This window comes from Rana temporaria, chromosome 1 (assembly GCF_905171775.1).
Source record: "Rana temporaria chromosome 1, aRanTem1.1, whole genome shotgun sequence".
Lineage (NCBI taxonomy): Eukaryota > Metazoa > Chordata > Amphibia > Anura > Ranidae > Rana > Rana temporaria.
The window spans coordinates 349,084,026-349,098,519 of NC_053489.1; the positions used below are offsets into that span (position 1 = coordinate 349,084,026).

Below are 14,494 nucleotides of genomic sequence, written 5' to 3' on the forward strand. Positions count from 1 at the left end.
CTCCCCAAACACTATCCTCTCCCCAAATTGACAATACTGTTGTCCAAGGATGGCTCCATTGCTCATCCATCGAGAGTGGAGACACTCTATGACAGAAAGTGTGATGCTGCATGGATCACCAGGTGAAAATAAACAGGGGAAAAAAGAAAACGAATGAAGCTAGTTTGGTACACTGCAATATATTAATATATTACATTTTTGTTTTGAGTTGGAAACCTCTTTAATGTATCCTTAATTATCATTCCAATTCAGTAAAATAGTACAAAAAAGCAATACGAATATGCAAAGTGTAGCAACCAATTAGAAATTATCACTTAAATTATCTAAATCTAGTAAAGAGGTTATTGCTCATACACCTGCAATGCTCTTTACTCTAGTCTAGAATAATAAGGCATTCCTGTTAGCATTAATTACAAGTACTTGAATTACAGTGGAATATATATATATATATATATATATATATATATACACACACACGTTTATGTATACAGTAAAACCTTGGTTTGAGAGCGTTTTTCAAGACAAGCAAAATGTTTTAATACATTTTAGCCTTGATATACAAGCGATGTCTTGATATAAGAGGAGCATCATGTCACAACTGAGTATAAAAAAAGAAGAGAGAAGCCTCTAAGTGTAGCAATATGGTTACATTTAATGAAGGTACAACATTTAGCAACTTATTGCTACACTTAGAGGCGCCTCTCTTCTCTTTTATACCCTGTAAAAAAAATGCCTTGATATACAAGTGCTTTGGATTACAAGCATGTTTCTGGAACGAATTATGCTTGCAAACCAAGGTTTTACTGTATTTATATATTATGTATACGTTTGACACGATCATCATGTGTTAAAACTTTTTGGACCATGATCCCGCAACATAATACAATGGATCAAGAAATCTAAACAAAAGTCATGCTACACCAAATATTCCCAAAATTGTACTCACGAATCTTGGACAGGGAGCTGTTTTGTTCATGGTGCTGATGCTCATACGCGTCCTGCTGAGAGTATCACTGCAGTTTTTCAGATTTTTGTCTGCACTGGCAAGTTTTTCTTTTAGCAAACTGAAATTACCTTTCAGCCATGCATGGTCAATTGTTAGATCCTTATAACGATTCTCTACACTTTTCAGGCGAAGTTCTGTGCCGCCATGGGCATTGCCATAGAGCATGAAGAGCACCAAGCCTAGGATGATAAGGAACTGGATGATAGATGAAAAAATGAAGACATATTTCATATAATGCCAGCAACCTTTTTGCCTGGATCTGAGAATGTCCTTGGACTCCAAGCGAAACTTGGCCATTGCGTAGCTTGTGTCCATGTTTGCTTCTTGCTATTATGATAAAGGTTTTTTTCTTCTTCGTGTTGTTTTTCTTCCTTGGCTTCTCACAAAATAACATACACTAATAAAAAAGAAGAGCTTAAAGACTCCTCTTACAAAATCTGAAGTCCTTATGTGACCAGTACGATCTCAGCAGACCATTAACTCTCATCTGCAAAGAGCTTGTACCTTAAAGTCTTGATAGCCTCATCATTTTATCTTGAGACGGGCCAAGGGACAGGGTGTGGTTTTTTCACAGCCACTTACTGATAAGACTTTTTTAATGTTTCCCAAGCCTGGCTCCTTCCTGCTGCTCAGGATGCGTCCAACTTCCTCAAATTTGTCATAACACTCCACTCTGTGAAAAATCTATTGTTAGTGGGTTTAATGGTCATAGTGCATATTTGCCTAGTATAAGCAGAACTGTGATTATTATTTGATTATCTTTATGATAAACATTCCAAAGAAAAATATGCATGTTTCTCGAATATCCCTCTTTGGTTTCATTTACAGCTCTGTACACACATTCTACTTAACTACCATGTATTATATTGCTCTGTTTTTTTAGAGTTTATACTTTAAAGGACTGTGTTAACGACTATTATTGACTATACAGTGAAAAACAAATAAGATACTGGGTCTTAAAAAGAAAAGGAGCGAATAGTTTTTTTTTAATGAATCCCAAATCCAGCTAGCAGATATACTTTATTATAAAGCTTCCTGGCAGCTTTACTCAATGGCAGTGCAATGGCTAATGTGTAAGGGGGGGGTTACAGTACTTCTTGTTTTGGCCACTAGGTGGCACCCTCTTAGAATATATAGAGAGTGGGTTTCGGGAGGTGTTTGGGTGGAGAGTGTAAGGAGGTAGGAACTCTGCTCTGTAGTTGGCCTCCATGGGACTTGATGGGGCCCTTCCTTCAAAGAAGTAAAGACCCCAGAGTATGGTATTCCCCCAGCTAAGGAATACCTAGCAAGGCCCCTACACCCTGAGTAGGACTGAAATTAGGGACAAGTCTAGAAGGGAACCCAACTGGGAAAAGTGCCAACCGCAGTCAAACTTCAGGGTAAAAAGATGGAACCTATTTTTCCCTGAAGTGATGTGTAACCTAAGTATGTATTCTAGAATTGGATGCTCTAAACTTAGAAGTGCTATAACTGTGTGCCCCTGGTGTTGCCCACCTTGAAGTTGGAAATTTAAATTCTGAAAATGCATAAGACTTGCCTTGGTTATTACTTGTGACTTACCTGGGAAATGGTTAGCTGGTTCATCCGGGAGAATGTGGGACAGAGTGTAGGGCATAGAACTGGATATGGGCTAAGGAGGTACACGTAACGACTCCCTTCAGGAGTGGGAACACAAACTAGATAGGGTAATGAAACCTGGTAGTGGTACCTGTTAATAGGATGTATTGCCTATGTTGGGTTGGCCCTGCATACAAGTGGCTATTACTACATAATAACACCCCATGACTTTAGTATGAGCAGTGTGCTAGAGACAGAGTCTCATGACCATTCATTTCAATAAAAATTTACTAAAAGTTTATATGCTCATCAAAAGTATTTTATACATGTTGTTTACCTGTAAACGATTCCCTTGTGTGGGTATCCAAAAGACCTGAGATTGATGCTGAGATGTTCACAGCCCCAGCAGACACCCTATAGTATTACCTGTTACTCTTTCCCTGGCAGCTGCATAAAAAGTTATGCGGGAAGATGAGGGGGAGGAGTGAAGGTGCTGGTCCTGCACAGACAGTAAATAGACTTGCCCAGAAGAGGAGGGATATGATGTGCAAACAGGCAGTACTATGGAAGTGATGATTCCTGGAGTAGCCAAATTTTCGAGAATAAAATGCACATTGCAAGTGAATAAAGAAATTATTAATGAAAACACTGCATGTGAGCATTTAAAATACTTGATTTTTGTGCACTTTCACCTGCATTTTTTTAAAATATGGTGACAGGGTCAGAGCCGGTTCACACACAGGCGGCACGACTTTTGGGGCGACTCGGCAAGGCGATCTCAAGGCGACTTGAGAGGCAACTTGCAAAATGACTTCAGTATTGAAGTCAATGCGAGTCTCCCCCAAAGTCGTACAGGAACCTTTTTCTAAGTCTTTTTCTAAGTCGGAGCGACTTGCGTCGCTCCTATTAGAACGGTTCCATTGAATACTGTGAAGTGACTTGTCAGGCGGCTGAATCGCCTGACAGGTCGCCCCAGTGTGAACCGGCTCTACTGTAACTTTTGCTTTGTATTTGTATATTTCCTGTATATGGAATCTTTGTTTTACAAACAAATGTTTAATGCAAACTATTCCAAGCACACTAACTGTGTTAGTTAAAGAGACAGCAGTAACTGATTGCACGTTATGTCATTTTGGGGTTGATTTACTAAAGGCAAATTGACTGTGCACTTTGCAAAATGCAGTTGCCCTCTGAAAGAGCAGTTGCTCCAGATTTTAGTAAATGAGCAGAAGATCTGCTGACTTCCATCATCGAATCCAAAAATGCTTTTTTTTTATAATTTTCCTTGCACGCGATTCAGTGGCGGCTAGTGCTCCAAATTTTTGGGGGGCGAAAACAAATTGAAAAATTCTAAAAAAAAACATCAAGTTCAGCCTCACTGTGTCATCAAATGGAGCCACTGTGCCCATCAAATCAATCGCAGCCACTGTGCTATCAAACGCAGCCACTGTGCCCATCAAATGCAGCCACTGTGCCCATCAAATGCAGCCACTGTGCCCATCAAATGCAGCTGCAGTGCCATAAAATGCAGCCACTGTGCCCATCAAATCAATCGCAGCCACTGTGCCATCAAACGCAGCCACTGTGCCCATCAAATGCAGCCACTGTGCCCATCAATTGCAGCTACTGTGCCCATCAAATTCTGCCACTGTGCCCATCAATTGCAGCCACTGTACCCATCAAATGCTGCCACTGTGCCCCATCAAATGCTGCCACTGTGCCCCATCAAATGCTGTCACTGTGCCCCATCAAATGCTGCTACTGTGCCCATCAAATGTCGCCACTGTGCCCATCAAAAGTTGCTACTGTGAACCCCCCCGTCTGCTCGCTGTCTGCCCAGCACTTACCCTATCTCTGTGGCGGGTCAGGCAGTGGATGATGATGGCAAAATGTGGGACCTTGCAGTGGGTAAGACAGCAGCATGCTGTGTCCTCCATGCGTCTCCTCCCCTCCTCCTGATAGGCATCCAATAGCTGCACCTGTCCTTTCAGCCAATTGGGTGACGGTTAACAGACCTGCTCTTCCTGATTGGTGGAGAGGCGGTTCAATGTTAGAAAAGTGAATGTTCATTCGCTTTTCTAACACACCTGGGTGGACTCCGAGCGCAATGCTTTGCGCTCTGAGTTCACCTTTTTTTAAGCCTATTAGACCTCCATTCCTATAATTCAGGCATCCGGACCCTTTTCACCAGGCACCTGAATTACAGCAGCAGGAGGTGTATTTTAAAAAAAGAACAGTCAAAAGACCTGCGTGACAAGGTAATTAAACTTTACAGTGACGAAAAAGGATATAAAAAGATATCAAAAGCCTTGAATATGCCAGTCAGTACTGTTTAATCACTTATTAAGAAGTGGAAAATTAGGGGCTCTTTTGATACTAAGCCAAGATCAGGTAGACCAAGAAAGATTGCAGCCACAACTGGCAGAAGAATTGTTCAGGATATAAAGAAAAACCCACAGGTAACCGTAGGAGAAATACTGGCTGCTCTCCAAAAAGATGGTGTGGATGTTTTTAAGGAGCACAATTCAAAGATACTTGAACAAAAAAGAGCTGCATGGTTGAGCTGCCAGAAGGAAGCCTTAACTTGTTGGTGTTGTTGGGCATATACTGTAACCAGGCTTTTTTGTGGAACTTGTACAATAAAGACATCTTTCTGGCAACTTGACCATGCAACTCTTTTTTGTTCAAGTATCATCCTATTGTGCTCCTTAAAAACAACCAAACCATGTTTTTTCCAGAGCAGGCTGTATTTCTCCTAAGGTTACCTGTGGGTTTTTTTTTTTGTATCCGAACAGTTCCTGTGGCAGTTATGGCTGAAATCTTTCTTGCTCTACCTGACCTTGGCTTGGATTCAAGAGATCCCCATATTTTCTACTTCTTATTAAGTGATTGAACAGTACTGACTGGCATATTTAAGGCTTTGGATATGTTTTTATATCCTTTTCCATCTTTGTAGAGTTTCATTACCTTGTTACGCAGGTCTTTTGACTGTTCTTTTCTACCTCCTCATGGCTCAGTGTCTAGCCTGCTTAGTGTATCCATGTGAGAGCTAACAAACTCATTGACTCTTTATACACAGACACGAATTGTGATTTAAAAAAACAAATGTGGGAAATTAACCTTTTTTGGCATGATCGGTCATATTTTCAATATTAATGCCTACATTTCAAAATGTTGCCAGGGTATGCAAACTTTTGAGCACAACTGTATATACACACACAGTATATAATCATATACATCCCATCACTGATGAGCTGGTCTAAGTTATTAAACATTTGAAAACAATGCACTCCTTTATAGCCATCATAATGGGCAGTGTCTTCAGTGCCCCAAATTTTTTTATCATTATACATTAGAGATACACTTTGCCTGTACATGTGCATACTTTGCCATGCAGCCACTAGATGATGCTCCTGGCAAATGTTTAATGAAACATTCATTTGTCTATACACGTGTATGTTGCCATTTCAGTTATAAAAAAAATTTATGTGCAATGTTTCGTGGACATATATAGTTTTCTCACTGTGCCAGCATCTAAATACATTTGTATAAATTTACACTAAAATAACTAAAGATGCACTAGTAACAAGTCACTAGTGCTCAGCAGACTGGCCTGGTAAATCTGCAAATGCTGAACATAGCAGCATTGCCGTAGAAGGTTGTAGCTGTATGGCGGTGACTTGGGTTATGACTACTTCTATTCTTTTACTGCCTCTTGCCCAGCCAATGCACAGATGCAGATGAGTGGGACAAGCAGTGCACCAGTGGGGCCTCCCACTTTTGGCAATTATGTGTGGCCTCAGGCCACCAAGCAGTGCGATCACCGACCAATGTGTCCACAGATCAATGTACCCAGCGGCTGTGAGTGCCCCTGGTACCATGTGATTGCTGTAATTAATCACATCGATAACATGAAATGTAGTACAACTGGGATCTCTGTGATTTGTCACAGTGATCACATGGTACAGAGACAATCACACAATCACAGCAGCCCTGAACCATGTGATAGACATGGCCAATCACAGCTATCACAGCAGTAAACAATGGCATTATGAATGGATGTCAAACTCAGTGTGTATGATTGCTTATACAGTGATTATCACTGTAATAAGTAATCATAGTGTAAAAAAAAAAAATCCTGAAAACCTGCTCAGAGTACTGTAGTACATTGTCTATGGATGCACACGACCCAGCTTGGTAGCGATCCTGCACAGATGTCCCCTCAGCCTTACACATGCTAAGGGGGCACCCGGAGGAGAGAAGGAGCAGACAGCCCTGGTGGGGGACCCCAGAAGAGCTGCTAAGGGACCACACTGTGCAGTATCGCTGCACAGAACAGGTAAGTATAATGGGCCATATTCCCGTAGATTTCGGGCGGGCGTCGCATAAGCCATTTACACTCCGCCGTCCCAACCTACAGGAGCAAGTGCTGTATTCCCCAAACACTTGCTCCGTAGTTTGGGGCGGCGTAGTGTAATTGGCCCGGCGTATCCCCGCGTAACTCCAAGGGGGGCGGCTTGTATTTAAATTAAGCGCGCCCCCGTTTTGAGCGAACTGCGCATGCGCCGGGCTAAAAATAGCCCAGTGCGCATGCTCCAGTTCTCGGCATGCTCCAGTTCTCCTGAGATACTCCGTCGTAACTATACTCAGAATATGGCCCATTATCTTTTTATTTCAGCTAAAAAATACTTTAATTTCACTTTGATTTTCTCATTCATACTATCTTGTCAAGTCTCTCAGAGGAGGCAATTCCTTGCATTCTGCCTGGCCTTGGAAATGCATTTCCCATCAAACCCCTCCACCATTGCTGGCCAGGTTCCCAAGGAAATGCTGGTGTGCATTTGCCGTTGTTGCACGTTCTCCCTCAACCTTTTTAGGGTTAGCAGGGTCACCGGTCATTTTACTCATATTTTGCCTAGGTGCTGCTTTTAGAAAATTGTCTAATGCTTCCCACACAAATTTAGCACACTAATGCCTCCAGAGATCTTTCTAGAGACCATCTCATGTCACATCTTGACAAAATCTCTCACACTTCCTTACCCGTGTACCTGATCACCTCCCCTGGGATGAACTTGTATTTAGCCCAGTGTTTAGCTGACAAGAAAGGAGCAAATACAGAAACATTGTGCCACTATTGTTCAGTGTATGTCCACATAAGACTTATTACTGATGCAGCCAGAGTTTTTCCACTTCTATCCATCAGAGGGAACCTGTGAGACATGGAGTACCAGAGAGACTCTGATGCAAGATTGCAGGTTTAGTCCACTCGAAGGTCTCTTACACTATATTCACATGGTTTCCTATGGTACACATTCACATCTATGCGTTTTTCAGCCGGTGAGTTTTTGGAAAGGGTCGTGGACTTTTTTTTCCGCAACAGATTGCGCTTTGCATGTACTAGAGTCCCACCAGAAATGCAGGTGCATTTATAATGTGTTTTTTGATGCATTTTGTGTTTTTTTACCTTTAAAAATACTGTATATAGCTGGTTGCTAAGGAGCCGGCTGGGAAACCGGCCGCAGTGTCCTTAACAACTGATGAGTCATTAGCTGTCAGCTGGGTTCCCCACTGACAGCTGAATGTAAAATAAGAATTGCCGGCAAAAAAAATTGTGTAAAAAAAAATGGAATGGGGGGGCCCCCAAATCCATACCAAACCCTTATCCAAACATGCACCCCAGCAGGTCAGGTAAGGGGGGGACAAGCGAGCACCCCCTCCTCCTGAACCATACCAGGCCATGTGCCCTCAACATGGGGGGATGCTTTGGGGGGGGGGCTCTGCCCCATAACCCTCAACTGTGGTTGTGGGGGGTCTGCAGGCGGGGGGCTTATTGGAAGCCCCCCGCCTTGGAAGCCTTCTTTAGCAAGGGGGCCCCCAGATGCCGGTTCCCCCTTATGCAAATGAGTATGGGGTACATAGTACCCTTACACCTGCACTAAAAAGGTGTAAAAGTGAATAAAGACAGGAGCCAGTTTTTGACAATTCCTTTATTAAAAAAAAAAAAACAATGTCCCTTGATTTAGATTCATCGCCAGTCACGCCGCACACCGCACCGTCAAACCTGATTAAAAAAAAAAAAAAAAAAGCTTGGCTCACGACTACGGTACCACGGTCTGCCTGCCCTGCCGTTTGACAGTTCTTCAATAGCTAAGGGGCTGGGCCACTCAGGGACATCACCTGGTGGCACCACCCACCCGTGATGTCAGCAACCCAGCATGCACCATGATTGACGATAGATCTACATCGGGGACATTGTTTTTTATTATTTAATAAAGGAATTGTCCAAAAACTGGCTCCTCTATTCACGTTTACACCTTTTGGTGAAAGGGTAGGGGTACTAGGCACCCCATACTCATTCACATGGGGGGGGGCAGGATTTGGGGGCCCACTTGTCAAAGGGGGCTTCCAGATTCCAATAAGCCCCACCCAGCCTAGCCCCACAAACACAGCCCAGGGTTGTAGGGAAGAGGCCCTTGTCCCCATCAACATGGGGACAAGGTGCTTTGGGGTGGGGGGCCCCAAATCACCCCCCATGTTAAGAGCATATGGCCTGGTATGGTTCAGGAGGAGGGGGTGCTCGCTCAGCCTGCCCCTTATCTGACCTGCCAGGCTGCATGCTTAGATAAGAGTCTGGTATGGATTTTTTTTTTTTTTGGCATGGCGTTCCCCTCCAAATCCATAGCAGACCCAGACCTGACATTCAGCTGTCATCGAGGAACCTGCATGCAAAAACGCACTGCAAAATTAGCCGGAAAAATGCATCAAGCGCTGCCTGCATAGATGTGAACCTAGACTCACTGTCCACGCTTGAGCTATTATGGCAGATTCACTAAAAGACTACATTTCCCAACAGAGGGACTTAAAAAGGCAGATTTAGTTTTCCTGGGCAGTGAAATTAACTACCTGTGTGCAGTGCAAGCAGAAAGAGAAGGACACCTTTACTTGGAAACAGAGGGACACTATCCAAGGACAGAGGACCTAATACATCTAGTGGCTCATTTGGGGGTATATGCTAAATGTAGATATGTGTAGAAAAAAGAGAAAAAAAAACAGGACCCCCCCAAAAAAAAAAAAAAATTGCAAATATATTTTGAGTGTCTCCTCTGGAAAAAAAAATCTACCTCCTGATGTTTTTTTTTTTTTTTAGGACCTTGGTTTCTTTTTAAATAAGAGCAGATCATCAACCACATGCCAACCTTGTGAAACGAATCCACTAAAATGAGAATCTAAGATAATTCCTTTAGCAGATGGTATAAATTATTATTTCAATATAATCAAAAATTGAATATATTTCTGTCAAGTTATGTTAACATTAGGATTGCTGTTGCAGCAACTATTCCAAGTTGGCACAATTACCTCTTTTAGTTGGGTTAGTTATCTTATTACACATCATACCAGTACATAAGCCAGGATTCATCATGAGGTTAATTTACTAAAGGCACATAGACTGTCCACTCTGCAAATGCAATTGCTCCAGAGCTTAGTAAATGAGGTGAGGCTTCACTTTACAAAGAATACCCAATCTCATGAAAGGGAAATATAAAAAACAGCATTTTCCCTTGCACCTGATTGGATGATGTAAGTCAGCAGAGCTTTCGCTCATTTACTAAGCTCTGGAGTAACTGCACTTGTGTAGCACTACCCCACACAGGAGCCGCTGATTATAATGGGTCTTCTGTTCTTACCTTGACCTTGGCAAAGACCTCAGCACCACTGACACCTCAGGATACATGTTAATAGGTAGAGATTAATCATTTTTGTTAATCCCTTGGGGCCACCCTAAAATAAGATTAAAGACATTGTGGTCAGGTAACAAAGTATATTGTTAAATAATGTTCAGACGAGCAGAGTATAACAGTGAGGCATTATTTGAAGAATACACTATAATAAGGCTTCTCTTGCTATGGTTAGAGTGCTACCTTAAGTTCAAACCAAACCAGCATAAACTGTAGCTCGTCTCACTAAAAGAACAGCATAGGGCAACAACAGACTGGTACCAATGCAGAGCTACATTGCCTATGGGCACTTGAGGCGAGGGAGCTAAGCCTAGACCTTCTTGAAATAAGAGAAACATGAATATGCTGAAAACTGTGCTCAATAGCAGGTGAGTTATGTACAGTGGAACCTCGGATTGCGAGTAACGCGGTTAACGAGCGTTTCGCAATACGAGCACTGTATTTTTAAAAATTGTAACTCAGTTTGCGAGTGTTGTCTCGCAAAACGAGCACCATTAAGGCCAAATCGTTGTGCAGTACCGCGTTTGGCCTGAGGTGGGTCGCGCCCGAGCCGAACGGTGGAGATCGCAGCCAATCGGCGCCGTTCAGAAATGCACGGAAAGGCTTGACGACAGCTCGGCTGACCTCGGCAAATCTCTGGAACAAAGTCTTACCCAGGATAGCCGAGGTCAGCCGAGGTGTCCTCTGACCTTTTCGGCCGTTTCTGAGGCTCTCTGGCGCCCCTGCCTCTGCCTGCATGCGATATTGCATGCCATTGAAGTCAATGCGGAACAAATTATTTTAGTTTACATTGACTTCAATGGGAAAACTCGCTTCGATATGCGAGTACTTTGGATTACGAGCATTCTCCTGGAACGGATTATGCTCGTAATCCGAGGTTCCACTGTAAAGTCTTTAAGATTAGTCTTCTGCCAGCTACGTTGGGGGCCCTTGAAGATGCTGGCATGCTTGATGGAGGGGGGATAACCCTGCAAGCAGTGAGTCAGTTCTGGAAAATAATGGGCTCCTTGCAACACTGGTGAGGGAGGGGCAAGGGTTAACACTCTGAGATATGATGATGGTTATATATAAATATATATTTTCTGGCCAACAGGACTAGTAGTAAACAGACAGGAGATGTCAGAAGAGATAAAGGACAATAACGTTTTCCAGGTGATTAGGCACAAAGTCAAATGATGAATCACTAATGGGTCGCTAACCCACTCACCAGCATTTCTGTATCTGTAGAAGCAGACTTCCTTTCTCAGATAGGGGGCCCCCTTTTAAGTGGCATTGGTTCCCAGGTGGTTTCCTGCAGTAATGGGACAATTGGTGGATTCTCCAATGAGGCAGTAAACTCTGATTGGACCCTGCATGGCAGCGGGAGCAGTTAGCTAGTCTGTGTTCGGTGCTCTGGGTCCCTTGGCAGTACAATAGATAGTGATCCCATAAATAAGCTCCAAATGGCAGAGCAAAACACGTTGGAGGTGTAGGCTCGCTGGAGTCCAGGCTGCCATTCAGTTTTTTTTTTTTACACACACTTCTCCCCGTTCTTAAGCTCTGTTACGGAGCTTCAGACCGGGTCACGTCTGGGTTTAAAGGGCCACGTACAGGTACGTGGATGTGCCCAGCCGTGCCATTCTGCTGACTATATCACCATGAAGGAGTCCTTAACTACTTAACCCCCGGACCATATTGCTGGTCAAAGACCAGAGCACTTTTTGCGATTCGGGACTGCGACGCTTTAACTGACAATTGCGCGGTCGTGCGACGTGGATCCCAAACAAAATTGGCGTCCTTTTTTCCCCACAAATAGAGCTTTCTTTTGGTGGTATTTGATCACCTCTGCGGTTTTTATTTTTTGCGCTATAAACAAAAATAGAGCGACAATTTTGAAAACAAATTATATTTTTTACTTTTTGCTGTAATAAATATCCCCCAAAAATATATAAAAAAACTTTTTTTTCCCTTAGTTTAGGCCGATACGTATTCTTCTACATATTTTTCGTAAAAAAAAATCGCAAAAAGCGTTTATTGATTGGTTTGCGCAAAAGTTATAGCGTTTACAAAATAGGGGGTATTTTTATGGCATTTTTATTAATATATTTTTTTTACTAGTAATGGCGGCGATCATCAATTTTTTGTCTTTACTGCGACATTATGGCGGACACTTCGGACACTTTTGACACATTTTTGGGACCATTGGCATTTTTATAGCGATCAGCGCTATAAAAATGCATTGGATTACTAGAAAAATGCCACTGGCAGTGAATGGGTTAACACTAGGGGGCGGGGAAGGGGTTAAGTATGTTCCCTGGGTGTGTTCTTACTGTGGGGGGGGTGGCCTCACTAGGGGAAACACTGATCCTCTGTTCATACATTGTATGAACAGAAGATCAGCATTTCCCCCGCTGACAGGACCGAGAGCTGTGTGTTTACACACACAGCTCCCGGTCCCCGCTCTGTAACGAGCAATCGCGGGTGCCCGGCGGCGATCGCGCCCCTAGTGGCCGCTCGAAGAGCGGACGTATAGCTACGGGCTCTCGCCCAGGAGAGCCGACCTGCCGCCGTATAATGACGGTGGCTGGTCGGCTAGTGGTTAAGTGGTTAAAGTGAAAAAAAAAATGAAAAATTCATTTAAATATCGTACATATCGTACCTGCTGGGTGTCTATAGTATGCCTGTGAAGTGGCATGTGTTTAGTACTGTCCCTGCACAAAATGAGATTACTATAAGAAAAAAGTCATTTAAAACTGCTTGCGGCTTTAAAGTAATGTCTGGTCCCTGCAATATGGATGAAAATCATTGAGAAAAATAGCATGGGTTTCCCCGCTCCCCTCCCCCCAGGTCCTTACCAGCCCCTTTGGCCCTATATACTTTGAACAGCAGTATACAGGCAGTGCAAACAAGACAGGGACTGTAGGTTTGTTGTTAAGTAGAATCTGTTTGTAATTTTGAACTGGTACTTTTTTAAAGTGTAGCTCCAGCCAAAAAAATCTATTTTTAAGCCTTCCTGAAAAGGGTTATCACCCCTGTAACATTTGTTTTGCTGTCTGTGCGCATCTGTTCAGAAGATTGCAATTCACTTTCTGTCCCAATGACAAATGATTTTTTTTAAATTTGGGGTTTTTAGTGAAACAAGGATTGGTGATAAAGCATCAGTGGACAGGAGACACCTCTTACAGAAGAGAATTTCCCTTCGTAGGGGTAGATTTCCTCTCACTTCCTGTTGTCTCCTTCCATTTGCAAGTAGGAGTCGTTTGTAAGTTGGATGTTTGAAAGTAGGGGCCTGCCGTATATACTCTGCAGAAGTGTGGGCCTTTGTTGGTGGTGGTGGTGGTGGTGGTGGTGCTGGTGCCACAACACTGTAAGCCCTCACAGTTACTCTTGGTGGGCGCAGGAATGGGCCGTGCTGTGAAATATTAGATCAAGACATGTAATTACATGCTCCTGTTGAACAGGGGCATAAAAATTGGGCCTTTGTTGGTGGTGGTGGTGGTGGTGCTGGTGCCACAACACTGTAAGCCCTCACAGTTACTTTTGGTGGGTGCAGGAATGGGCCCTGCTGTGAAATATTAGATAAAGAATTGTATAATTACTCGTCCCTGTTAAATAGGGGCAGAAAAATTTGGCCTTAGGCACTGGTGCTGGTGCCACAACACTGCAACCCCTCACAGATACTCTAGTTGGATCGCAGGAATGAGCCCGCTGCAAAGTATTGCATAAAAAATTGTAATTACACGCCCCTGTTAAACAGGGGCAGAAAAATTGGGCCTTAGCCACTGGTGGCAATGCCCAGAACCAAAAATGTTCTTACAAGCTATCAGCATGATCATTGAGGAGGAAAAGGATAGTCACTCAGCATAACAGGATAGTCACTCAGCATCAGCATAGGCAGTCTTGAAGGGATCTGACATTACCAAAAAAATTATTCAGTTACATCAGCATCAGGTGCTTGAAAGCTGCTGGTGATCCAAGCCTGATTCATTTTACCATGTAAAACAGACACTAGCGGTGGTTGCTGGAACCAGTCATACCTTGGCGCTGCGGACTAAAAAATTGTCTGAACGCATCGGTCAGATGGCTAACCTTCTCCACTGCTCCTTCTGTGACTGACCGAAGCCTCAGCAACACGTTGTCCAGGACAAGGATTTTGTAACCTCCCAGTCTCTGGGAACGCATTACACAGACCTTTCTGCAAAGCCTCCCGAAGATG

The 14,494-nt window shown here is 43.3% G+C and overlaps 1 protein-coding gene across 1 annotated transcript in view; it reads right to left on the reverse strand.

Annotated features, from left to right (window-relative positions):
• Nucleotides 1-1,519, reverse strand: part of LOC120908975 (plasmalemma vesicle associated protein) — a 28,270-nt gene extending 26,751 nt beyond the window's left edge. The window contains exon 1 of the mRNA XM_040320529.1: nt 947-1,519. Within this exon, the coding sequence (XP_040176463.1) occupies nt 947-1,321 (375 nt within the window). The 5' untranslated portion in view covers nt 1,322-1,519. The remainder of the gene's footprint in view (nt 1-946) is intronic.
• Nucleotides 1,520-14,494: the final 12,975 nt, after the last annotated feature.